The 24,448-nt window shown below is 40.3% G+C and overlaps 3 protein-coding genes across 4 annotated transcripts; 2 read left to right on the plus strand and 1 right to left on the minus strand.

Moving 5' to 3' along the window:
• LOC130164916 (uncharacterized) lies at nucleotides 1–17,364 on the plus strand. The gene is made up of 9 exons (XM_056369913.1): nucleotides 1–85; nucleotides 946–1,188; nucleotides 1,278–1,523; nucleotides 2,036–2,163; nucleotides 5,335–5,419; nucleotides 6,390–6,830; nucleotides 14,653–14,793; nucleotides 15,877–16,236; nucleotides 16,456–17,364. The coding sequence occupies exons 1-9, from the start codon at nucleotides 1–3 to the stop codon at nucleotides 16,680–16,682; spliced, it is 1,956 nt and encodes a 651-aa protein (XP_056225888.1). The 3' UTR covers nucleotides 16,683–17,364.
• Nucleotides 7,640–13,956, minus strand: LOC130164674 (protein turtle-like). The gene is made up of 6 exons (XM_056369557.1): nucleotides 13,157–13,956; nucleotides 12,526–12,561; nucleotides 11,217–11,480; nucleotides 10,895–11,137; nucleotides 10,612–10,806; nucleotides 7,640–10,432 (listed from the first exon to the last, which is right to left on the minus strand). The coding sequence occupies exons 1-6, from the start codon at nucleotides 13,185–13,187 to the stop codon at nucleotides 10,308–10,310; spliced, it is 894 nt and encodes a 297-aa protein (XP_056225532.1). The 5' UTR covers nucleotides 13,188–13,956; the 3' UTR covers nucleotides 7,640–10,307.
• A 332-nt stretch (nucleotides 17,365–17,696) lies between the features above and the next one.
• On the plus strand, nucleotides 17,697–24,380 carry LOC130164675 (Fc receptor-like A). Of its 2 annotated transcripts, XM_056369559.1 has the most exons (5): nucleotides 17,697–18,544; nucleotides 20,596–20,841; nucleotides 21,494–21,739; nucleotides 21,840–22,082; nucleotides 22,224–24,380. In XM_056369559.1, the coding sequence occupies exons 2-5, from the start codon at nucleotides 20,796–20,798 to the stop codon at nucleotides 22,355–22,357; spliced, it is 669 nt and encodes a 222-aa protein (XP_056225534.1). In that variant the 5' UTR covers nucleotides 17,697–18,544; nucleotides 20,596–20,795; the 3' UTR covers nucleotides 22,358–24,380. The 2 variants fall into 2 exon arrangements, with proteins under 2 accessions (XP_056225534.1, XP_056225533.1); XM_056369558.1 differs by lacking the exon at nucleotides 17,697–18,544 and having other exon boundaries at nucleotides 19,867–20,841.
• The last annotated feature ends 68 nt before the right edge of the window (nucleotides 24,381–24,448 follow it).

The raw sequence follows: 24,448 nt of genomic DNA on the forward strand, positions 1-24,448 counted from the left end.
ATGTCGTCCTTTATCCTTTCAGTGTTGAATGCGCTGCTGCTGCTGCTGCTGCTGCTGCTGGCTGCACGCAGTCAGACAGGTTGTGGTAAGTGTGAAATATTTCATGATATTTGCATTTTATTTTTGCTGTTTTGTACAATTAATCAATTCCCGACACGAAAATCCACCTAAACTGGCAGAACCCCATGTTTCCTTTTGCTAAACACCCGAATAACTGCTGGGAACGTTTACATACAAGCAAAAGCAACTACCCTGCTCATGAGTGAACTGTGCCACGTTTTGCACTTTCATTAGACTTCAGAAACGTCCATTACAAATTAATATACCTCCACCAATTTGTTCATATGGTACTAATTTTTATGTTTCCAATATCATAGTTTTGAATTTAGTGTTTCTCAAACAGTGTGAGCGAGCGCAAAGCCTGGGAGTGAGCAGAGTATATGTGGTGTTTTCAATATTAAACCAACTCATACTGCATGTATATTCTATATATATTATTATTTGAATTGGTTGTTGACCAGTGTTGTTGGACTTACAGCAATGTGACACTGTTCACTCACGTAGCTTCACCAGTTTAGGGTATATGTTTTACGTCTTATGTCAAATGATTAGCGTGACATTTGAACTATGGTTTGGTTGAAACACACAATAAAAACATGAGAATAAAGTTGAATAAAGAATAAAGAAGCTATAACGTTTGGGAGAAAAAATTCAGAGTAATATAATCTTTCTACCATTGACCCAAAGCAATGACCTTTATTTCTCCTTAACTTCACAAACAGTCACTGAATTCATTTCATGTTATATGTCCGATAAATCCACAGTCCTCGAGCTGAAAATACTTGTAGCAGTGATTGTAATTGTTTTGCCTTGGTTTTGCTTTTCTTTTGAATGTGCGTAATGATTTTCAGCTGTGACTTGTCGTACTCTGTTTCTTTGTCTCAGGTGCAGATGTTCGTATCGTCCCGTCCAGACTGCAGCTCTTTGACCACGAGTCGGTGTCTTTCAGCTGTCAGGGGTCTAATGTCTCAGCCGGATGGAGAGTCAGGAACATCAAGAATAGGACTTCATGTTTGAAGTCCACAGTGACCTGCACCAATAACTATGCCTTGGTGTCAGACAGTGGAGAATACTGGTGTGAAGCTGCAGGAGGAGAGAGAAGCAACACAGTCAACATCACAGTCACCGGTACGTTGATTGTACTTCAGCTCTGAAAGCACAGTAATGTTCCTGTGAGCTGCTCATTCTGCCTGTTAACATGTTGTCATGTTGTTCAGGCGGCTCTGTGATCCTGGAGAGTCCAGTCCTCCCTGTGAGGGAGGGAGAATCTGTGTCTCTGCGCTGTAGAACCAGGAAGAACGTCTCCGACCTCACGGCTGGTTTCTATAAAGATGGCCTCCTCATTGGGAGCAGCTCTACAGGAAACATCGCTATTGAAAATGTTTCCATGTCTGATGACGGCCTCTACAAGTGTAACATCTCTGGAGCTGGAGAGTCTCCACAGAGCCGACTGATGGTCACAGGTGAGACGCAGTGACTGTGTTACTGAATCATTTGGCAGAATACATTTCAGAAGTGATATAATTGCTTCTTGACTTATGTTCAGTTGCCGTGTTCCTCCGGTCCAGGAGGTGTTAGGGATCAGGGTTCACATCCATTACATTGCAAATTATGTAAAATCACTGGTTAAGGTTCGGGATCTGGTTTAGAAGTTTGGAAAGCTGAAGGTTACAGTACAGCAGACCAGCGTGGTATCATAAACAGTGTATCAATAACACATTAATTTCTTTACATCATTTCAGGTGTTATCATGAAACTTTTTTTCTTTTTTTGTTGTTTCTCCACTGACTAACTCCACCTAAACAACACTAAATGACACATGAAAAGCTTAAAATGTGTAGACAGGACAAACAAAATGTCCCTGTAAGCAGCGCAGTATGTAAATAACCCCATGGTAACACATGGAGCTAATCTTCAGACACATACTGTGAATGCTTTCATTATGTTACAGTGATTCTTTCTGTTATGTTTGCAGCACTTCACGGAGAGACCAGTCCATCCACAGATCACTCTGTTTATATCTTCCTCCCCTTCAGGACTGTGTTCATCACTGTGTCATTGGTTCTGCAGCTGTTGGTGGTAGCACTCTTTCACTTTGGGAAGGTGGGATCATTCCTACACAAACCCAGCTTGAATGAGCAGCAGATAACTGTACGTTTCAGGGAAATCTGAATACAAGTACTAAGCTTGGCACAAATCCTCCTTGGGTATTGCTCTCTCAGCCACTCAGAAATTCAAAATGGCTGCCATTTCCACCAGGGCCAACATTACTGGCAATGAAATGTCTTTTATTTTCTCCCTGAGTGATATAGGTGTCAAATCATACAAGATATCAATGTAGAAAGTGAGCTAACTCAAAATAAAGTCATTACTTTGTGTTTTCTGCATTTCTGCATTTAAAAATAGTTTTTTTACTAAAAAATTTAATTCATTTTGCATAAATTTCTCTTTTAAATGGGAACATTGTAAAATAGTTTCTTGGTTCATATTAAGATATTAGGAGGTTTCTTTTGGTGATAATGTTGCAGACAACATGAAGAACGGTTCGTCTGAGGGAAGTTCTAAACATGATCAACTATTTGCTGTGTGAATGTGACATTATTACGTCATGCCTATTTTATGTGATTGGTCCATTTCATTTAACGTGGCTGATTCTGAGAAAAAACGAAAAGTAAAACAAGTTTCCTGGAAGCTTGAGATGACAGTCCAACTACTAGCAAGCTAGTTAGCTTATAGCAGCTACCTCTGATACGTCACACATTCATGTAAAGTTTCATATTGAAGACCTAACTTTGAGGTATAAAGTGTTTCAAGCATTAACCACTGAAATGTCAAATAGTTGCAATCAGTTGAAAATAGTGTGATTCATTGGGTAAATTTATGTGGTGAAACATGTGTTCCCTATGCTGGAAATGGCGGCCATCTTGAAATGTCATGTAACTAATGGGATTTATCATAATTTACAATATACTGTGTATTATGTATATTCAGGTGTAGCATGAAGCCATGGAGGGACTTCAGCACATGGAGCAGCTTTTTCAGGTGTTTCAAATGAAATATTGAGAGGTGGGTGTTCACGTATTCTGCCGTTATCAGACATGACTTTGTCACAAGCAGAAAACCACAGAGGTGCTGGAAGTGAAGTGAAGCTCTTTTCAAAAGGCTTGTTCAGTCTTTTATTTTAGATGTGACAGATGCTAGAGGGAGTTTCAGCTTCTCACACACAAAGAGGTTGAAGGCGTTCTGTAGCAGCAACAAAAAGCTAATGCAGTTTGAAAGACAATCTCACTGGCAAATTATATATTGATTGATATATGGAGTCTCAGTCAGTTTTTCAGTAAATACTTTATTTGCTTGCATCTTACTGCATCAGGAGATGTTCAGGCCAGTTTGACTCAAACTTTCACAACCATTGAGAGGGAAAGATTGTGTTTTCTTAAGTTGCAGTGCATTGAGCTCTCAGGGCCACCGTACAAAGTGGTATAAATCATACGACATGTTTGGGACTATATGAATTACTGCAACTGCAAATGCAATGACTGTGTTCAAACCCTTGACTTTAAATCAAGCATATGACTCATGGTTCTTCACCAGGGATTTCCTTTCTCCGTGCTCCTCTTTTGTCACATCTGTGAATGACGTCGTCCTAACCGGGACATGGTGTGGATTACAGATCTCTGTCTGGGCTCAATGTGTTTTTTATTATTGTATTATTCTGTTTTATGATGCTTGTTTTCATTTTGAAATGTTTATATATTTGTTTTTGTGTTCAATTTTGTACTTGAATGGCATAGAGCTGCACGTTTTGCTGTCTGAATGATAATAAATTATTTAGCACTTTAGCAAGAATGAGCAGCTCTCAGAAGTCAAGTACAGACATTTGAATTTCTGTTAAACCATGTGAGCAGCTTCTGGTCGAGTGTCTAGATAAATATAAAACCCTCTGACTCTGTGTCTCAATTTAACCACGACAAAGTCAGTGGAGAACAGCCACAGCATCTCTACCTCTGTCAACAAAAGCGGGTTTATTTTAGTCTCAAGTCACAATGTAGAGTAACCGTGTCGATTCAGGGTTCCCATGACGACTAGATTCAGGTGCTCCACAAGGTAAAGCCCTTCGTCTTCACACAGAGACTCCGCCTGCATGGTTTGTCTTGGTCTCTGTGCAAACAGGAGGGAAATTCAAGGAGTGCTGAGAACTTACACACACTTTTATTGAAGGTGTCTTTCCTTTACACGACTACCTTAAGAAACACTGATGGATAATGTTAAAGATGAACTTTATCACTTTAATCACAAGAGCTGCAATAAAAACATATATACCAAACTGGCGACACAAATGTTGAGGCAAACAGCTGATCTTTGTGTGACTGTGAATAAATCAGGTGAAATGATAAAACACACTCATGTAAATCTCCTCCTCCGTCATTTGGACCAAACAAAGACTGAATTTCATCCAATTAGAACCACGTTATCTCATTAGCAGTGAGGGTCAGCTGGTTCGTCAGTTCCACAGTTTTGTCCAGAGCAAGAAATCTTGACAGTAATTACAAAGGAAAATCTGATGTACAGATTTATGGATAGATTCCAATGATTATGGCGACCTTTGACCTCCTTGGTATGCTGCATGAAATTTTGATAGATAATGCATCCTTTTGATAAACATCTGATTTTAGAGATGCAGTGGCCTTTACTGAAGGAAATGACAGACAACAGCTCTACCATCAGAAAGTAACTGAGCACCTGCACTTTACTTGACTATTTCCACCTTCTATTACTTTCTACAACAGGCAGCACGATAATACAACATACATGTTCAGCTAATAAATTATAATGTAACATCACAGGCAGCAGGTGGCAACACAGGAGCAACTGTGACATGGATCAGGTTTCACTCGAACAACTGATGCAAGAAATTTGTGCACAGCACTGAATCTCCTTTTTATTAACTATACACATATGTGAGAATAATAAGTCCTCTTATAGCTGACATATAGGGCAGCATTACTCTTGATAAGGGGACGTATGATGATCTGTATGTGGTGCCTTGTATGTTCAGTGGTGATTATTATCTTTATTCCAAGCTCTGATTTTTATAAATGTTCATTAGAAAAAAAAAAAAAAAAGGGGGGGGGGGGGGGTGTAGTGTACAGTCACGTACTCCAGCAAGTCGAGTCGTCGCTCTCTGATGAATGAACTGGTCCCCGCCCACGGGAAGGATATGAGAATGTGTGGAATGTGTTAAGGCTGAACAGGATCGGTCCTGTTCGTCAGTCCATCTCTGGCCCGACATCAGCGACAGACATGATTCTTCGCTGGATTCTACCTTTAGTCCGTTTGCTGGTCTGTGTTCATGCAGGTGAGCTGTGTTTCTCTTCACCTGTTATATTAGCCTTTATTTGGACGGTTTTCTGGCCTGAAAACCTAATAAAGTGTTACAGGAATGACGACATTGATATAAATCCTTATTTTCAGACATTCATTCTGAGGTTAGTTATAGTGGGAGAGCCGGAGCAGATAAACGTCATTATAAAAAACAGAAATCAACACCAGATGTTATTTTGTGAAGATGTGGAACAGTTTTGATATAATCTGCCTTTGAACAGAGACACAATGGTGGGACAGAGAACAGTATAGACTTAAGTTGTTTATTTTTTTCTTACTTTTATTAATATTGTCCTTTGTAATATGAAGTTGCAAACATGTTTTGTAACTTATCTTAATAAAGAAATATTAAATTTCATACTTAGGACATATGGCCTGACGATTAATGACAACTATTTGGATTATTTTTCTTTTCTTTTCTGTGATGTCCTCACTCTCACTCTTGGCATATTCTGTTGGTACAACGAGACAAACACACACGTTTTAATAAATGTTGTAAGACACACAGAGATTGTTAAGTGGTGTGAGCTGTACATATCTTATTACCCATACCATTTAAAAAATGTTTTTATTTATGTTATTGCTACTGACATACAGAAAAGACAGATGTATTATCAGAAGCTGACAAAATAATAACCAAAACATCTTGTTTGTTTCTCTTATGCGTTAAAATGAGCGATTATTGAACTAAATTGACCTTGAAACACACTGTCGTACGATCTGTTGTAATTTGGCAGCTGAGCTTGTTGCAACTTTCTCCACCCTATCGGCCATGACAGAACAACGTGTTTAAACTATGTTTTGATTCATTCACACTTTGATAAAAATACAGCTCATGGTGGCGTCAGCCAGGTTACTGGCTGATGGACTCTCACTCTGATTGACCACGGTGGAAGTTGCACTTGGATCCTCTAACCTCTGCTCTGTGTTTTTCTTTGTTTCAGTCCAAGTAAACAAAACAGCTGAACCTGGAGACACTGTCACTCTGCCATGCCGAGCTCCCAGCAGAACAGAAATCATAGTTGTAGAGTGGTCCAGACCTGAACTGGGGACAGAATATGTCTTCATGTTCCGGGACGGGCGTTCTGTTCCTGAACACCAGCATCCATCTTTTCAGAACCGGGTGGTCCTGAAGGACCGACTGATGAAGGACGGTGACGTGTCCATAAAACTGAAGAATGTGACCGTTAATGACACAGGAACATACGAGTGTCGAGTCTTCCAGAGAAGAACAAACCGCAGGAAGAGAGCAAATTTAAATACTGAGCGCATCAGCACCATCTACCTGGATGTTCATCAGTCAGGTGAGTCTTGGTGCAGCTACTTCCTGGTTGTTGCTGTGACAGTGAACCATCTCACCTCAGATGTTGTTGATGAGACTTTGTAGAAATCAGCTGATGTGAGTCATGTGATCAAAGTGCAGGAGATAATGTCTGACAGGAGTTTAAGGAGGAAATGGATTCTGTCCTGTTCTTCACTCACCTACCTGACAGCTGATATCTCTCACCTGCTTCTCTCTGCAGGTCACACAGCTGGACACGACGAGGGTGGAGGAAAGAAAACTTTTTTTATTATGTCTGTTGTTGTGCCTGTTGTTGTGTCTGTTGTTGTGCTTGTTGTTGTGCTTGTTGTTGTGCTTGTTGTTGTGCTTGTTGGTTTTACGATCTGTAGAAAACGTAGAGGTTCATACCAACCTCCTGCTGAAGAAACAGTGTGAAACTGAAATGAAACATTGATAAGGAAACATTTCACATACACTTTTATTGGTTGTTACACAGAGTTCATGGTCTGTTTTTGTCCTGCCTCCCCCCCTCCGTGAGTTGCCACCTTATCGTGGTGGAGGGGTTTGTGAGCTCAGAGGATCCTGGGAGCTGTGTTGTCTGGAGCATTCAGCTCCTGGTAGGGTCTCCCACGGCAAACTGGTCCCAGGTGATGAGCCAGACAAAGAGCAATTCAAAAATGTGTAGTAACTAATACACTTTTAATACCAAAACTTTTTGGTATAAGTGGGTTTTTTTACACTTTTTGTCACCACATTTTGTGATGACATACAAATCACAATGTCACCGCATGCAGTGGAGAAAGAGTGAGCTGTCAGCCGCCGTGTAAACTGGTAAAACAGATTGTTTGTGTGTCGTTGAGTCGCTTGAATCCGTGCTTGTGTGTTTTTAAAATTTATTTCAGAGCTGCAGCTCACTCTTTCTTCTGAAGGGCGCAGTGTAGCCATGTTGTTTCTGGTTTAACAGCAGTGTGTTGGTGACAGGTGTGTTTACAGCTTTCATTATCTGTTCTATGTTGATCGGATCTGAAGCTGACAAATATGCCCCGAAGGTTTTCATATACCTTTCCTTTGCCAGTCGATCATTGTTATTGGGTCTTCTGCGAGTGGAAATGGGGTGTTTTAAGGCAGTGACTGGCCATAACTCCTTTTGAGTTAGAGGTGTTTTTACTTCACTTCAACTCTGTCGCAAATCTGACTCACTCTCTACTAGAGTGTATAATGGTTTGCTGCCAATAAGAGCATGTCTCTGATATGTTTCCTTGTAAAAAAAAAAAAAAAAAATGTAATTCCTTATATGTGAAAACTCCTGCTGGTGTTTCCGGGTGTCAAACTGGGATTTGAGAAAAACTTTCCCTTCAGCAGATGAACGTGAAAACAAACTCTGCTCATACGTGATTGTGACTGATGAGGCTCTGTCAAATAACTGGAGGCTTTAACTGGAGTATTGTCAGCTAAATGTTCCTCACAGTAAACATCCTCACTATGTACAACACCTACTTTACTTTGCTGTTTCATTTCCTGGTTAAATCTATCACTGTGCTTCATGTTCTATCAGCTGATGAAATGTCGTGTATGTTACATTCAAATGAATGAATGTACTCACTTGCTGATTCATTTATAAATAATTATGTGAAATAGAATACTCTGTTAGAAACTCTTCTTTGTTGCTTTGACTTCTGAACTCATGTAAACTCACAAAATAAACATCTCCAGAATGAAATACACACAGATATAAAATAAGAATCAGAAAAGCTTTATTAATGCCTGTATGCCTGCTTTGTTACAGTTACAACACTGAGGTAGTAAGGAGGAAGTGACTTAGAAAAAAGGAAAAACTAGAATGAGATAATAAACAAATGTAAGTGAACAGAAAAATGTTGAAATGCAAACATTGAAAACCATTGTTAAATCTCTTGGTGTTGCGTGCATGTTATCGTAGCTTTTTCTGCTGGGAGGCGATCGTCTCTGAGCTCTGATTAGTTTCAAACATTTATGATGCCACAAATTAAAATAAAATGTGTTTTTGTTTCATCTGCTGGATACATGGTCGGTGCGTTTTCCATAGATGTGAATAAGTGCTTTACCCTGACGACACTCCCTGGGAGGAATTATGGTAACACCCTCGTCTGATGTCACCTGGAATCCTACTGAACCAGTCCCACATGAACCACAGACGTCAGAAGTTGTTTGGCATAGCTGACTTAATAATAGTTCAGATGCCATTCTATATCTGATGTAAAACAGTTCACAAGATCAGGCAGCGTGTCAGTTTTTTATCAACTTTGCACCAACATCCTGCTGATAGAACAGATGTAACCATTCAGTCACCATTCAGAGCTTCCTGGACTGTAACTGTGTATGTGAGAAATGAAAATAAATTGAGCCTTGGTCTGTCCCTGTAATAAGGGACAAAAGAAAATATAGAACATTTATGGGGTGGAGGATTTGTGGTTTGAAGCTGCTCTCTGTTACACTTCCCCCATCAGTTCAGTCTGAATAAGGAGGTGGTTATTGTTTTTTTTTTTTTATCAGACTGGACTTGCAATCCACATACTGGAAATATGATTCATATCTGCTGTGCTGTGCCTTACTGTGACTGTGGACTCCAGCTCTGTGACTTAACACCTGATTTCATCGGATCACCTGATCCAAAGAATGTAAATCCTGTTATTTTAGAAATAATGTTGTTCTGAAGTATGTTTCCAGATTGTTCTGGATGGAAAAATATTCAGTTTGCTGCACAAAGAAAGAACATTTTTAACCTGTGACTCCAATGTGGTCACTGGAAATTAATCCAAGACATTGTTAGAGAGCGGTGTTACACAGAGATCATACATGTTATCTCTGACTGGATTGTACTGATGAATGAATGATGCAACCCATTCAGGAGTTACATCACAAAACTACTGCTTCATGCTGTGACTCTATGATATGACTGGTTGGTGATTGGTTTAAGAAGGTCACATGATGTTTCTAGTGTTGTGTGTCACTTCCGCAGAAGTTGGGGATTTCCCTGGATGGTTTACTCTGGTTTGGACTGGTATTTCAAAACTGACCATTAAAAGCAGGAAGTGTTTTATTAAAAAAAACAAGCGACAGCCTCCATGTTTCCTGAGCAGCGATTATTTATTTTCTAATTAGGTCATTTGTCACCTTTAATAACATATTATTCAGAATCAATAACTCGACTTTATTCCTCGTGTTAGTGAACCACCTGGACTAACATCCTATAAGATCCAAGCACTTTGTCTTTTCATTTCCTTCAGATTTACCTGCTGGTCTTAAAGTGAAAGTGAAAAACAAAAAAACAGCTTTAAAAGTCTTAAATTTAAGTTGGTGGACTTGCAGATGCCCTGTTATAGTTTTCTCTGGCTTTTCATTTAGTTTAGTTTGGATGGACTGTCATCTGTTGAACCAGCTGAAGCTCCTGTAATAGTCTGGTTATGACGTGCTGCCACCTGCTGGCTGATACAGGAAACAGCTCCACAGATAAATGGAAATGGATCACGGACAATGTTTTCTAATATATTTAATATTTGTTCCTCCCAAATAAAAGTAAATCTGCCAGAGATTGTTCAGCTCAGAAGTGATGCTCTGTGGTGACTGCCACGACGTCATCGCTATCATTGCTGTCCTCAGCCAATCTCTGCTCAGCCTGGGTGGGTGGTGCTGTTGCCACGGAGATAGAGACAGGTCGGTCATTTCCTGTCAGGAGTTAACCATAAGATTTAAATACAGTTTAAAAGAGGCAACACATGATAATTAAACTATTGTAAAGAACATCAACATTACAGAACTGTAAATGATACTAACAGAGGTATTGTATTGATTGATTGATTGATTGATTGATTGATTGATTGATTGATTGACTGATTGACTGATACCTGTGGGTCTCTGTCGATATAAAGACACCATAATGACAGTGGAGATGAAGTATGGACAGAACACCACCAGGTGGTAGAGCAGTCTGAATACAACCTGGAGGGGGACTGAGGCGGAGGGCGGGGCTGAGGCGGAGGGCGGGGCTGAGGTGGGAGGAGCCAATGTAGAGGTGGGAGCGGATGAAGTTGTAGGTTTTCCTGTAGAGAGAATTTCACCTGGTCAGGTGAATTTGGGAATAATAAGTGGTGAAACCAAAGTGAAGCTCTTGACCTTTGACCTCCTGACCTGTGACAGTGATCCAGCTGGGTGGAGACTCTCCATGACCTCTGATGTCACAGCTGTAGAGGCCTTCATCAGACTTGTCAACATGGTGGATGGTCATGTGACCTGTAGTCTCTGTGATGAGGGAGCCATCTTTATAGAAAGCAGCTGGGAGGTTGGAGGGAGGGGTCTTTGTTTTACAGTGCAGAGTGACATCATGTCCCTCCATCACAGGGAGGACAGGACTCTGCAGGATCACTGCTCCACCTCAACACACAGACAAACTACAGCATTTCATCCATTTACACACAGCTTCATCAACACTGACTCCACAGTCTGATCTTACCAGTGACAGTGATGTTGATGCTGTTACTGGTTTCTCCCTCTCCGGACTCACACCAGTAAGTTCCACTCTCCCATGTGAAGATGTAGCTGATGTTACAGGAAGAACCTTCTGATATTCCCCACCCATCTCCACATCTGGTCTTCTGCTGCTTGGTCGTATTCCTCGTCGGCCTCCATCCAGCTGAGCCGTCGTCCTCCTCACAGCCCAGAGAGACGGAGTCTCCTTCAAACATCTGAGAGCTGCTGGGACTCGCAGTCAGAGAGGCTGGGGGAGGATATACAGTGCGTTCAGAAAGTATTCAGACACCTTCACTTTTTTCACTTTTTGTTATGTTGCTGCTTTTTGCTAAAATCATTTAAATTAATTTCCCCCCTCATCAATCTACATTCAACAACCCATAATGACAACAAAAACTGAATTTTAGACATTCTTTGCAAATTTATTTAAGAGGACAAACTGACATATGACATGTTGCTTAGAATTGAGGCCAAACAGTTCAACCTCAGTTACATCAGACCAGAGAATATAGTTTCTCACAATCTGATAGTCCTTTACTACACAGTGAATATTCTGTCTGGGCACTCTGCCATAAAGCCCAGATCAGTGGAGCTGCCGTGACAGTTGTCCTTCTGTAAATTTCTCCATCCCCACACAGGATATCTGGAACTCAGCCAGAGTGACCATCAGGTTCTCGGTCATCTCTCTGACCAAGGTCTTTCTCCCTGAATGCTGAGTCCATATAAATATGATGGAGACCACTGTTCTCTTGGGAACCTTTAATGGAGCAGATCCCTTGACAAAATCTTGTCTCTGAGTTCTGCAGGTAGTTCCTTCTTTGTCGTGGCTTAGTGTTTGCTCTGATCTGACTTGTCAGATGTGAGACCTTTATATGGACAGGTGTGTGATGGATGATCAAGAGAAATTGGAGAAACCTGAGCTAAATTTCAAGTGTCAGTGTGATGTGTCAGTTATTCCTGATGACAAATCGGCTGCACCCTCTGGTCAGCAGACAGGACAGTTAGATTCTTTTGGGGAGTTTTTAAATATGCAACTGTTTTGGCACATAATGAAAATATGGTGGTGGGGGGGGGGGGGGGCAGCAAGGTGATCTTGTGGAAAAGGCATCAGGGTTCACCAAACAATTTGATTTATCAGTTCTGTGTGCCTGTCATTCAGGGTGCGCATGTGAGCGTACAAACCAAGTTTCAACCCCTCAAGTTCATTTTAACCCTTGTGAGCTGAACTTTGAATTAGCTATTGCGAAATTTAGGAACGTTCACAATACTTGCGACAGAAGAAGTTTACTCACCTTCTTCTGTTGTGTGGCATAGCAATGAGGTCAGAGCTGCAGAGAAATGACATTTGGGTTGGTTTTAGGTTTCACATTCAAGAAAAACACAGTGGTGTAGGTCTGGTTTACTGAAGGAGAGTGAGGACAGGAAGGAGGAAATGGTTCTTTCTTTTATGTTCTACACCAAACTGTCTTTGATTGAGAAAAACGACAGACCTTTTGGTCTTTTGAGATAAACTCTATTTACTGTATCTACCATTTCCCATGCCTCCATCACATCTTGAGTATAGAGTTATCCCTGAAAAATGGCAACATCACACATAGAAAGTAATCCCAGCTACAGGAAGTGTTTTTCTAACATGTACTATAATAATGGTTCCTATAAAGAAACATTTAATACACAACATTCATGTTTAGTCAGTGTTGATTTAGTCAAATGATTATTTGTTTTGTTTATCCACTTTTTTGTGTGACACAATTTAGACTTTTTAAGGACTGTTGTGAAATATGTAGAAAAAAAAAATTCTATGCGGTTAAGACAACAACAAATGGTAATGTAAAAACCACATTTAATTGGTCAACAGGTGGTCAACAACTTGTGGTGTAATCTGAAATGTCTAAAGTTATCGCCAACAAAGGGTGGACTCACAGAGCAGCCACAGCAGAGATGTTCCCTCCATCCTGTCACCTCGGTGATGTTAGCGCTGCGATGTGATCGGTTCATAGGGTTGTCAAGTAACACCCTCCTCCTTCCTCTGAGACTGCAGCTGTTGGTATTGCATATTGTTGAGGTGCATGAAATGAAAGCAGAGGAATTGAAAAGATGAAACTTTGATGAAAAGCAACCAGAGCGTAGATAAGACTATACGAGCATCACGAGTTCACTGACAGTCAAACTCACCCTGATGGATGTGTGTTGCGTTTTGTTTGTGAGATTCTGGGTGTTTACTTTTGTGTTAAATTATTCTGACAGAATTTATTTAATGAATTGATTGATAATTATACTAAAATGGTGATTTTATAAATGCAGTTAGACACTGGTAGAAAAAGAGCTGCGTCTTCCTGTGGACGAGAGCAGTTCAGTTCAAAGGAAGTGAGATGGAGGTGTTTTTTTGTACCTGCCCGCTTCTGATAGCTTCTCTGCGCTTTAACCACTAGAGTGTGGTCAAGAAGCAACACGCACTTTGTGTATCTGTGACCTTTTAGTCAGCGGGGCAGCAACTGGCCTCAGGATAGTTTGTTACAGCAGATCTAGAGCAGACAAACAACCAGGCCATGAACTGAACATGAGAAAAGTAAAACAGATTTATATAAAGCTGAGGTGTCTGCATGTAAAATAAATAAACATTCTTCAAATTACATGATTTTGGATCATTTTAGACTGCTTTATCTCATTTTTACTGTACCTCATTGCCACACCCCCCCCCCCACCCCTATGTTGTAAATGTAAAACCCTCAAACTATTTTTAAATCTGTTTTTTCATCATTCATTTTTATTGTTCATCTTCAATTTTATCTTGTCTTGTAAAGCACTTTATAACTTTGTTTCAAATGGTGCTATATATGAATAAATAAAGCTTATTCAATCAATCAATCAATCAATCAATCAATCAATCAATCAGACATGTATTTTTATGAGCACTTTTCATACAAAAATAATATACAGAATAAAGATAGAACATGGAAAATCAAATAAAAATGAAGCTAAAATAGTAAAGATAAAATAATAATATGATAAAAGAGAGGAGATGGTTGGAAGTGAATAAAACCAGAATGAAAGTAGAAATAAAATAAATAACCTGAAATAAAGGTAGGGTATTAGAAGGAAAACAATCCAGAAAATAATCATAGAAAGGATTCTGTTGAGAATAATCTATGTGGCTATACTGCCACCAGGTGGACGAGTCTTGCACACTTGATTTCCACACTGGGCACAATACTACACACTCTGTCGATATATTACCGCACAAGAAATACACGTTTTAATACAGATAAATATCTGTAAAGTGTTTTACGGGAGAATTGCTTTTAACTCGTGGTTAGAGGAGGACTTTTCTTGGATCTCACAGTGGCGTTATCATAAAGTTTAATCAAGATCCGCCCCAACCGAGCCAGGCACGTGTTAACCCCACCCTCCGTATAAAGCCCCTGCGGAGCCGCCCTGCTCGGCAGTGACTTCCCAGCAGCGTCGATTTCCACAACATAGGATTGAGATGTCTGCTTTAACACCGGTGTCACTCAGCGGGACTTTTCTGGCCCTCTGGGTCCTCGTGTCTTCCTCTGACGGTGAGCTGTGCACCTGTTCACATTTTACATTCAACCTGAGAGACGGTTAATTGTTTCTGTGTCGTCACAGACCTTCAAACATTTCTAAGGCCTCTGAAAACGCCGGAGTACATTTCGCTTATGATCGATCTGAATGGTTCCTTTTTTGGAAATTGTTTCAGATTAAAAAAGTAAACCAGTGTGGTGACAACAGAGAGACGATTTTATGCAGCAGGCTTAAATTAAAAGCTACAGAGAAAATGTTTTCGGCTTTTTAATATGTCCACACTATCGAATTTTAAACTGCGTCACAACTGCGCCGGCCATTTTTTTTATATATTGAGAAAAGTTTTTGGCATCTTAAGAGCTCTACACTATCGAATTTTAAACTGCGTGACCGCTGCGTCGGCCATTTTTTTTACATTGAGAAAAGTTTTAGCAACATAGTAAATGTTTTCGGCTTCTTAAGAGCTCTACACTATCGAATTTTAAAGTGCGTCACAGCTTGTTTGGTGGTTTCTGGTGTAAATTTTACATACAGGAATATTGAAATACAGCAAAAAAAATGTGAGAGTCTGTCCACATTGACTGTAAGAGCTTGTCTTAGTTTGTTTACATTATTCAACTGTAAGTAACCACATGACCGAATGTTAGACTGACTTTATGAATTAATAAAGTTCATAAACTTGGAGATGCAACTCATTTGTTAAGTAAAAGAAGAGGTTACAGTGATTCGGCCAGAGCCATAATTTCCATATTTTCTCAGTATATTGTTACCAGTCAGATGACTATTATATGACAGACTGGAGTTAATATTTAAACCATTTCTGTAAATAAATGAGCTGCAACACTAATGGACTCTAGTGGTAATATAGTGAAGAATGAGATGTAAAAAAGGGCTACAAACACGTTTGAAGTTACTGTATCAATAGAAAATGAATTTGTGATTTCTTAGGCTAGTATTTGTAGTAGTAGTATTAATGAATGTTTGACTTGTGAGCTGAAGTCATATATCAATGTCAGTTGGTTTTATTGGCTCTCACATGACATACACTTGAGTGATTGGATCCTCTAACCTCTGCTCTGTGTTTTTCTCTGTTTCAGTCCAAGTAAACAAAACAGCTGAACCTGGAGACACTGTCACTCTGCCATGCCGAGCTCCCAGCAGCACAAACATCATAGTTGTAGAGTGGTCCAGACCTGAACTGGAGACAGAATATGTCTTCATGTTCCGGGACGGGCGTTCTGTTCCTGAACACCAGCATCCATCTTTTCAGAACCGGGTGGTCCTGAAGGACCGACTGATGAAGGACGGTGACGTGTCCATAAAACTGAAGAATGTGACCATTAATGACACAGGAACATACGAGTGTCGAGTCTTCCAGAGAAGAACAAACCGCAGGAAGAGAGCAAATTTAAAGACTGAGCGCATCAGCACCATCTACCTGGATGTTCATCAGTCAGGTGAGTCTTGGTGCAGCTACTTCCTGGTTGTTGCTGTGACAGTGAACCATCTCACATCAGATGTTGTTGATGAGACTTTGTAGAAATCAGCTGATGTGAGTCATGTGATCAAAGTGCAGGAGATAATGTCTGACAGGAGTTTAAGGAGGAAATGGATTCTGTCCTGTTCTTCACTCACCTACCTGACAGCTGATACCTCTCACCTGCTTCTCTCTGCAGGTCACACAGCTGGACACGACGAGGGTGGAGGAAACAAGGATGGAGGAGAAACGGGTGGAAACAGCAGGGAACGTTTTGGACTGGTTGCCGGTTTTTCAAGTTTTGTGGCTGTTGGTTTTGTTGGTTTTTTTTCTTGGATTGTCATGAAACATAAAAGACACATGAAGAAAAATGCCCACCAAGCTCCACCTGCTGAACTAGCAGGTGACGGCTGGTGTGAAACGTAAGATGACTCTATTTATATACGTATATAAATATATATATATGTATTAACCTATATATATATTTATATATTCTTCATCCCCCTCCATGAGTTGCCACCTTATCGTGGTGGAGGGGTTTGTGAGCTCAGAGGATCCTGGGAGCTGTGTTGTCTGGAGCATTCAGCTCCTGGTAGGGTTTCCCACGGCAAACTGGTCCCAGGTGATGAGCCAGACAGAGAGCAATTCAAATAATCATGTGCAGCTCACTGTGGCTGCTCCTGTTTGTGCGAATCATCCCTGCAGTCTTTCAAACGCTCGGTGAACACATTGCACTTCCTGTAGCAGCTCAAAATAAAAGCCTCCTGCCGCTTCACAGGTGGAAACTTTCAATGTGAAGCAGCAGGAATTATTGCAGTGAGTGAGCAGAGCTACAACGCAGCTCTGATGCAGCTGCAGGAAAAAGATAGTGACCAGTAAAATGAAGCTGAGGACTGAAAGTACAAACAGGAACACAGCACTGAGTTTAGATGAACTCATCTCATTAAACATCTGCACAATGAGATACACACAGATGTAAAATGATGATTTTTGTTTATAATAAACGTTATCATCATTGTACACGGTAAACAATACAGATGTACATGTTACTGTGGCTTTTTCCATTGGGACGTTTTTGTCAAAGAATAAAATAAACAGTTTTTATTAATTTGCTGGATTCATGGTCGGTTTCTTTTAAAAACTTCTGCTTCTGGATCAGATGTAACCAAGGCAACAGGTCGGTCATGTGACCCACGCTCCTGCTCAAAGTTACCTATAGCACAGCCATCCTTCTCATGTACATGCAGATGAAACAGCTGATGGTAATCAATAACTAGAGTCCAGACTCAGGTGAGATTTGGTGCAGGTGCTTCCTGGTTGTTGATGTGACAGTGAACCATCTCAAATCTTAGCTTAGCATTAGCTTTGAGTGTCTCTGTGGGGACGAGGAACCTTTACGTGTCAGTATTCAGTGTTTGTTGTGTGTGTTACAGAGATAAAGAGTTGATGCTCTGCAGTGAGACCATATTTGCTCATGTGAAGTTGCTTCTCGCTTCGTGTGGGCAGGGTGGGGACATTAACTGTTTACAGCTCCTTATCAAATACTAAAATAAGGACAAATGCATTTACCCTCTATCATCGCCCTGTTCTCCTTCTATGCTGCTCCCACAGGTCAAAGTTCACTCAGACTGAATCATTTACAGTGGACTCATGTTAGGAAGGCTTCACCTGACGACCTGCAGGGAGTTCATTATGTGATCAGCTGTTGAAGCTCCTCTGCTGCCACCTGCTGGCTGCTTCCAGTCACAGGTAACACAGCTCACCAAAGATGAGCTGATGTTTTACAGTTCCCTTATTTGCATAGTTAGACAGACTCTAAAACACTTGTCTTCTGCTCCCGATCAATCAAACGGTTGATGCTGGTCTCTGGACACATGAAGTAGCTTCTAACAGTAAATAATCTTCTTTAGTTCATGGTTAATGAGTCAGCTAGGCAGGAAATACGAGTTAAAGAAATGACTTTATTTCTTTGGAACATGTTAACATCTGGCCAGCTACAGTACATGAACTCAACTGAATGAATAGCCTCAGTTCCTCAGCTGTCGTAATTTGAATCAACACCATGACATTCACAGAGATGAAGGGTCTGAGCTGGAAGACATGAGGGTCCCTCTACAGGACACAGTGTAGCTCACTACTGCCTCCCGTCCAGGAAGAAGCAGCACAGAAAGGGTTAGCGTTGGGGGGAGGGTCTCGCCTACCTCTCACTTTAGCTGTACTTTCTCTCTGAAGTTCACACCGTCAGCAGGAAGACAACATGGAGGTTACAGCTCTCTGCATCAGACTGTGTGAGTACTGACGGTGGAAACTATGATATCTGTTTTAACAATAGAATGAATAAGTGTGTGCAGGCAGACAAGTAGTTTCCTCCAGAGCAAGATATTAGCAAGGTTACATGCTGGCGATGGGTTTTAAAGTTAAAACATTTACTAAGTATTCAGATTTAACAGAATAAACTTAAAGAACTTCTGAACTTCACTTCTGCCGTTAAGAATTACAGAGTGAAGTACTGTGCTTTTTACTCATAACGCTCTATATGTAAATATAGCTTGTGATTTCATTGCAGTGGACAAACCGGTAATTATTCAAAATAAAACAATTGCAAACATCCATCAACTTTAATTTTATGTCTTTGTTTCATTTGCATTCCCGTAGAATAGCTGTTCTTCAAATTTCTACAAATATATACTGTATATTTATATAATATTACATGTTAAACAGAAAATATGAACTCAAGATAGCTGCATCAAAGCTTCTGTTAACAATATCCTCCATTATACATAGTGTCTGATAGTGATGTGAAGAGAAAAAGATAAAACAAGGTGAATAACTGATGTAAATGTTTGTACCTTTGGCTGAATCTGGATTCACATTAATATAGTCAGACGTCTCCTCTGCACCATCACATTGACCTGTTGAGATGATGACAGAATGTAATTTTTCTATCAATTTCAACAGGAGATGTGACATCACTGACATTACTGTCCGGTTGACCTGAAAACATTGTTTTTACTGACTTTAATATTAATCGGCATTAGTAAAAGTTTATACTGAACCTTCTCCGGTGTTTTCAGAGCCTCTGATTGATTCATAGACACAGGCATCACCTACAGAATAACACCAGTCACCTCATGTCTGTGATGGTAATTTAAACTTGACAACTTCCTCAATAACATGTTGAATTACTGGGGTTTGGTTTAATTCCAGCCGCAGAGGGAATGAGTACATTCCTGGAGAACTGGATGCAAATGAATCAAAAATATTTCCTGGTCTCTCTTGATTAGAAAGTGAGTTAGAAATAGTTGTGAAAGCGTTGGAAGCTACATGAAGAACTGACCGTGGAGAAGAGAGGAATATATTTGCTGTTGATCATGGTTGAGTGTTTGTCCTGTAGCAGAGACCTGATTCTCTCTGTGAGTCTGAAACATGGAGTTTAGAAAACATATATTATCAGTAATTAGCAGGAAAATCTAAAAGTAAACAAAATGTGATACACAGCTTTATCTCTTTCTCTCCAGTGATGAACGTGCTGTGGCTGCTTGCACAAGTTCAGGGCAGTTATTCTACTCAGAAATCTGGTAAGTAGAAGTTAGAGAGGTGCAATAATGAACTGCATTATCGTGTTTAACTGCCATTTATATTTTGTTAAAACAACTGCGAAGCTAACACAGGGATAATGGGTTAAAAGTAGGCGATCGTGGAGTATTTGGCTTTGCTTTGCATGTGATAGTTACTCTGCATTAATGATCGCCATTGTTTTCTGGTAGATACAGTATATGGCGAAACTGCTCCTTATTCACTGGGCAAAAAAACATCAGGCTTTTGTCGGAAAGGAAAAGGTTTTAATCGGGATTCACTCGGCTCTGATTGACATGGCGTAAAGACAACACCCAGGCGCACCCGCTCGTTTTCGCCCTTCAGTAGGACTGAGAGCACAGACACTGTAGACACTGGCCCAGCATGGTGTTGTTTCACCAGCAACACAGCGGCTACACTGCTCCAAGATAAAAGAGTGAAGCTGCAGCCCTGAAATTAGTTTGAAAAATGTGCAATCACTGATCGAAGGCTCCGACATTTTTACAGGAGCACAAACCTGATAAGACGTGACAGATCTGTTTTCCCAGTTTGCCCGGTGGCTAGCAGCTCACTGTTTCTCCACTGCTTCTGTGTGTGTGCTCTGTAAGTGCATGGGATGATATTACATTGTGTGTCGTCAGTCTGAACAGAAAGGCAAACAAGTGGCAGTGGAAAAGGGGTCAGTTTGCTTTAAAAAAAACCCCACTTGTACCTGCTAATGTTGTTGGAACTCTTTGTTTGATATTAGTTTTGTGTTGTTCAGCTGGTTCTGTGATCCTGGAGAGTCCCGACCGTTCTGTGATGGAGGGAGACGACGTGACTCTGCGCTGCAGAAACAAGATGCCTTCATTCGACCTCTCAGCTGACTTCTACAAGGACGACGTCCTAATCAGGAGCAGTGATACAGGAGACATGAGCATCCACAGTATTTCCAAGTCTCATGAAGGATGATACAAGTGCAACATGTCCGGAGCTGGAGAGTCTGCAGAGAGGCAGCTGACTGTCACAGGTGAGGAGCTTCAATTCTGTCACATGGTGCAGTTTCAAATAACAAAGTGTTAATGTCTGGCCAGCAGTGTTATACATTACATATGTCATCACTTGCAGTAACCAGTTATCGGAGCTACTCTGGAGATTTGAAATGACTCACCTGCGCCTCCTTTCTGCAAATAGAAGCTCAAGTGATTGTTGTGTACAATGATAGAAGACAGTGTGTTGTACATGTCTAAAGCAAGAAAAGGTGCATTCAGACGTGTCAGGCGTTCACACTAAAAGCCGGAAATAACGGTTTACCCAAGTGGAGCCTGGTCTTAGCGCAGTGGGAACTGCTACATGTGCCGTTTCATGTTTCAGTATCAGAGGGTTTGAAATTGGTGGTAGTTTGAACTTAAAGACCAGAGTCTTTACTTCCCCAATTAGACAGAGAACAGAGAGTCTTTTTCCTCTTGCTGTATCTAACATCGCCTCCATGTGGAGCGTTCGCGGAACACGTAAATTGTAGCTTCTATTGATAGTCTGCACATGATGAGAGGGGGAGGGGACTTCTTCGATGGGCTGATCAGTTTTAAATGTATGCCAGTGATCACCGCTGATTATTTTAACAGTACATCTGTGGTGTTTTTGATTGAATCATGAAAATATGTTGTTGATATGTTGATCAGCTGGTGACGTGATCCTGGAGAGCCCTGTCTGTCCAGTGATGGAGGAAGAATCTGTGATTCTTCGCTGTAGAAAGACGAAAACTTCCACAAAGCACATAGCTGATTTCTACAAAGATGGCTTCCTTATTGGGACTGGCTATAAAGGAGAGATGACCATCCACAGTGTTTCCAAGTCTGGTGAAGGACTCTACAAGTGCAGCATCTCTGGAACTGGAGAGTCGACAGGGAGAAGGCTGACTGTCAGAGGTGAGACAAAATAAAGGTTTATACAGATTATAATTGACACCATGCCCCCTGCTTACTCTTTAATATTGCCTGTGCTGTTTATTAATTACATGCTTATCAGTTGCTGCTGTAGTCCTGGTGAGCCCTGTCCTTCCCGTGATGGAGGGAGAAGCTGTAACTCTGCACTGCATGAACAAGATAACTTCCAATGTGACAGCTGATTTCTATAAAGATGGCCTCTTTATTGGGAGAAGCTCCACTGGGAACGTAACTATCCACACTGCTTTGAAGTCTGATGAAGGACTCTACAAGTGCAACATCTCTGGAGCTGGAGAATCACTACAGAAGAGGCTGGCTGTCAGAGGTGAGAGGAAGTGCAAATTAAAAAAACCCCACAATCTCCAAATGTGCTATTAAAATGTAGTTTTGTGTTATGTTGTAATATTTAAATTTACAAAGCTTTGGGCAGTTACATTACAATAAATGTTTTCTATTATCATTTCAGCGTGTCCAATAGGGGTTATGTCCCTTTGTTATGATCAACTTCCTGTTCTCCTCTACCTCTTCATAAGGACTGTGGTCACCATTTTATGGATTGCTCTGATGATGCGTCACTGTCTGAAACTCAAACTGAGGTAAAAAATAAGTACATAGATAAAATAAAATGAAGTAAATAGATTGTTAAACCAAGAAAACATTTGGAAGTGTGTGCCAAATGTTCTCCTAGGTTTGTTGATCATTTAGGGACAAACAAACCAAGACTAAGCATAAGGGAATGAAAAACGCTCAGTGGGAAGGTTTTGGTCTCATCAGCAACAATGTGACAGGAGATTTTATCATTTAATTTGGCCAAATAAAAGCACGTACATGGAAAAAGAGGAGTATGAGGATTGAGCCCTGTTATATTAGTATGCACGATGCAGCAGGGTTCTTTTTTGAGCTAATTTAAGGCTAATCAACTGGTGATTCTTACTGGTAGCCCTGCAGTTAATACATAAGCATTTGCCTCACTTCCATTCACCTCCATTCATTCTTCAGTGTAATTGAACAATAATTTGACAATAATTCATCAAATTTCTAAGTTTCTGTATTTAGTGGTCAGGGATGAAATAGCCACAGTTAAGCGATGCATTGATTATGCTGTAGGTAAGTTAGCAAGATAGACTTGCTAACATCTCATTATCAATATTTCTTTATTTACATTACAACAATGTAAACAAAACCAAACATGATAATAATTTCTTTTCAAACAAGTAAATGAACCACATGCATGTTGCACCTTACAGATAAAACTGGTCCATGTAAATATTTTCATGTTGTAGATACTATAAGTTGTACTTGTTTGATATATCTTCCTGTTATCAATTGCGCATGTTTTTTTTCTTTTTGCTATGTTTTTCTGTATCGTGTGAAGCACAGGAACAATGTCTATAGGTTATTAGGACATAAGGGGAATATAAAGAGGGTTAAAATGTTTGAAATGTTAACAAACATTAAAATACAAAGGCATGAATAAATATAATAAGTAATATGTTGATTGTGAAAAGTTTGAGAACAATACAGGTACAAAGACAATGAGAAAACTAGAATGTTTTCTATTGTTCAGTGAAATGAAAGTTACAGCTGTCTGCAATTGTCTGTGGAAACAGTTTAATAGTCAAGATTTCTACTTTTCTTCTTTTAACAAACATAAAAAAGAAAACTCTTCAGGTGTTTCTGGTCTCTTGACTAAGTTACTTAAAGTTGTGAAATACTTTGATAAGTAGAGCTGTTGTGCCGTGACCACTGTCTTATCGTGAGAAAAGTTTTTCTCAGGGGTGAAGACAAGTAACAAGCTATTTCAGGTGTTTTTAAACCACGTAAGCTCTCTATGATCTGCATTGTTTTTTCTTTTAAACCCCAGTGCCTCTAGTTACTCTGACCATGGTAATGTTTCTGTAACCCTGTGCACAACAACCACATATCTCTACATCTCTATGAAAAGAGGCTGTGGGTTTTTTCATGTCACAATAAAGACGACTGCAAGAATGAATAAAACTGATACGAGCAGCAGAACTTAAAACCATTGGCTATTCAGCGTGGATGATAAATCCTAGAACATAATGCCATAGTTTTAAAGCCTTTAAAGGAAAAAAGTGAACTGAAAATAAGATAAAAAATAAAAACGCCTAAAATCTCAAACTGTGTCTCTGTGGTCTGGTTGATGTTTTTGGACTCTACAAGTGAAGCTGTTGCTGTGTCTCTTCTCCACAGTCACTCATGGCATGGTTTCTTACACGTTGTTTGACCTCATTTTAAGAAGGCGTGAGAGTGGCTGATTTATAGCAGAGGGCAGAGTAGGGCTACCCTTTTTCTTAAGTTAGGCTTCTACGGTAACTCTGGCTCACTTTGAGTGCTGTACTGTATATGTATTGACTCTGACCAAGTACCTGATAAAACAAGATTAATTGGAAGGATGTAACTGAAATAAAAAAGTGTGAGGAAGGAGATTTTGACCGACTTACCAGAGCTGTCCGATCAGAAATCAGCACAGTGTTCCTATACATGTCACCATCTCAGGAGTAGCACTGACGCCTCTACACTGCAGAAGTACGCCACACAGGAAGTGAAGTTTCTCATCTACGCTAAATGTGAGCTTTATTTTAGTCTCAGACAGTCAGCAGCAAGACGTCATGGAGGTCACTGCTCTCCACATCAAACTGTGTGAGTATTGAGTCAGTCTGTTTCACA

The sequence above is a fragment of the Seriola aureovittata genome, chromosome 23 (genome assembly GCF_021018895.1).
Source record: "Seriola aureovittata isolate HTS-2021-v1 ecotype China chromosome 23, ASM2101889v1, whole genome shotgun sequence".
NCBI lineage: Eukaryota > Metazoa > Chordata > Actinopteri > Carangiformes > Carangidae > Seriola > Seriola aureovittata.

Coding starts and splice junctions, on each gene's coding strand:
- LOC130164674 (XM_056369557.1), bottom strand. CDS start 13,187: ATGGAGGGAACATCTCTGCTGTGGCTGCTCT. Junction 11,481..12,525: donor ATGCCACACAACAGAAGAAG/GTGAGTAAACTT, acceptor ATCCTCCCCCAG/CCTCTCTGACTGCGAGTCCC. Junction 11,138..11,216: donor CATCAACATCACTGTCACTG/GTAAGATCAGAC, acceptor CTGTGTGTTGAG/GTGGAGCAGTGATCCTGCAG.
- LOC130164675 (XM_056369559.1), top strand. CDS start 20,796: ATGTCCGGAGCTGGAGAGTCTGCAGAGAGGCAGCTGACTGTCACAG. Junction 20,842..21,493: donor GAGGCAGCTGACTGTCACAG/GTGAGGAGCTTC, acceptor TATGTTGATCAG/CTGGTGACGTGATCCTGGAG. Junction 21,740..21,839: donor GAGAAGGCTGACTGTCAGAG/GTGAGACAAAAT, acceptor CATGCTTATCAG/TTGCTGCTGTAGTCCTGGTG.
- LOC130164916 (XM_056369913.1), top strand. CDS start 1: ATGTCGTCCTTTATCCTTTCAGTGTTGAATGCGCTGCTGCTGCTGCTG. Junction 2,164..5,334: donor CACTCTTTCACTTTGGGAAG/GTGGGATCATTC, acceptor CCTGTTCGTCAG/TCCATCTCTGGCCCGACATC. Junction 16,237..16,455: donor CCTGGATGTTCATCAGTCAG/GTGAGTCTTGGT, acceptor TTCTCTCTGCAG/GTCACACAGCTGGACACGAC.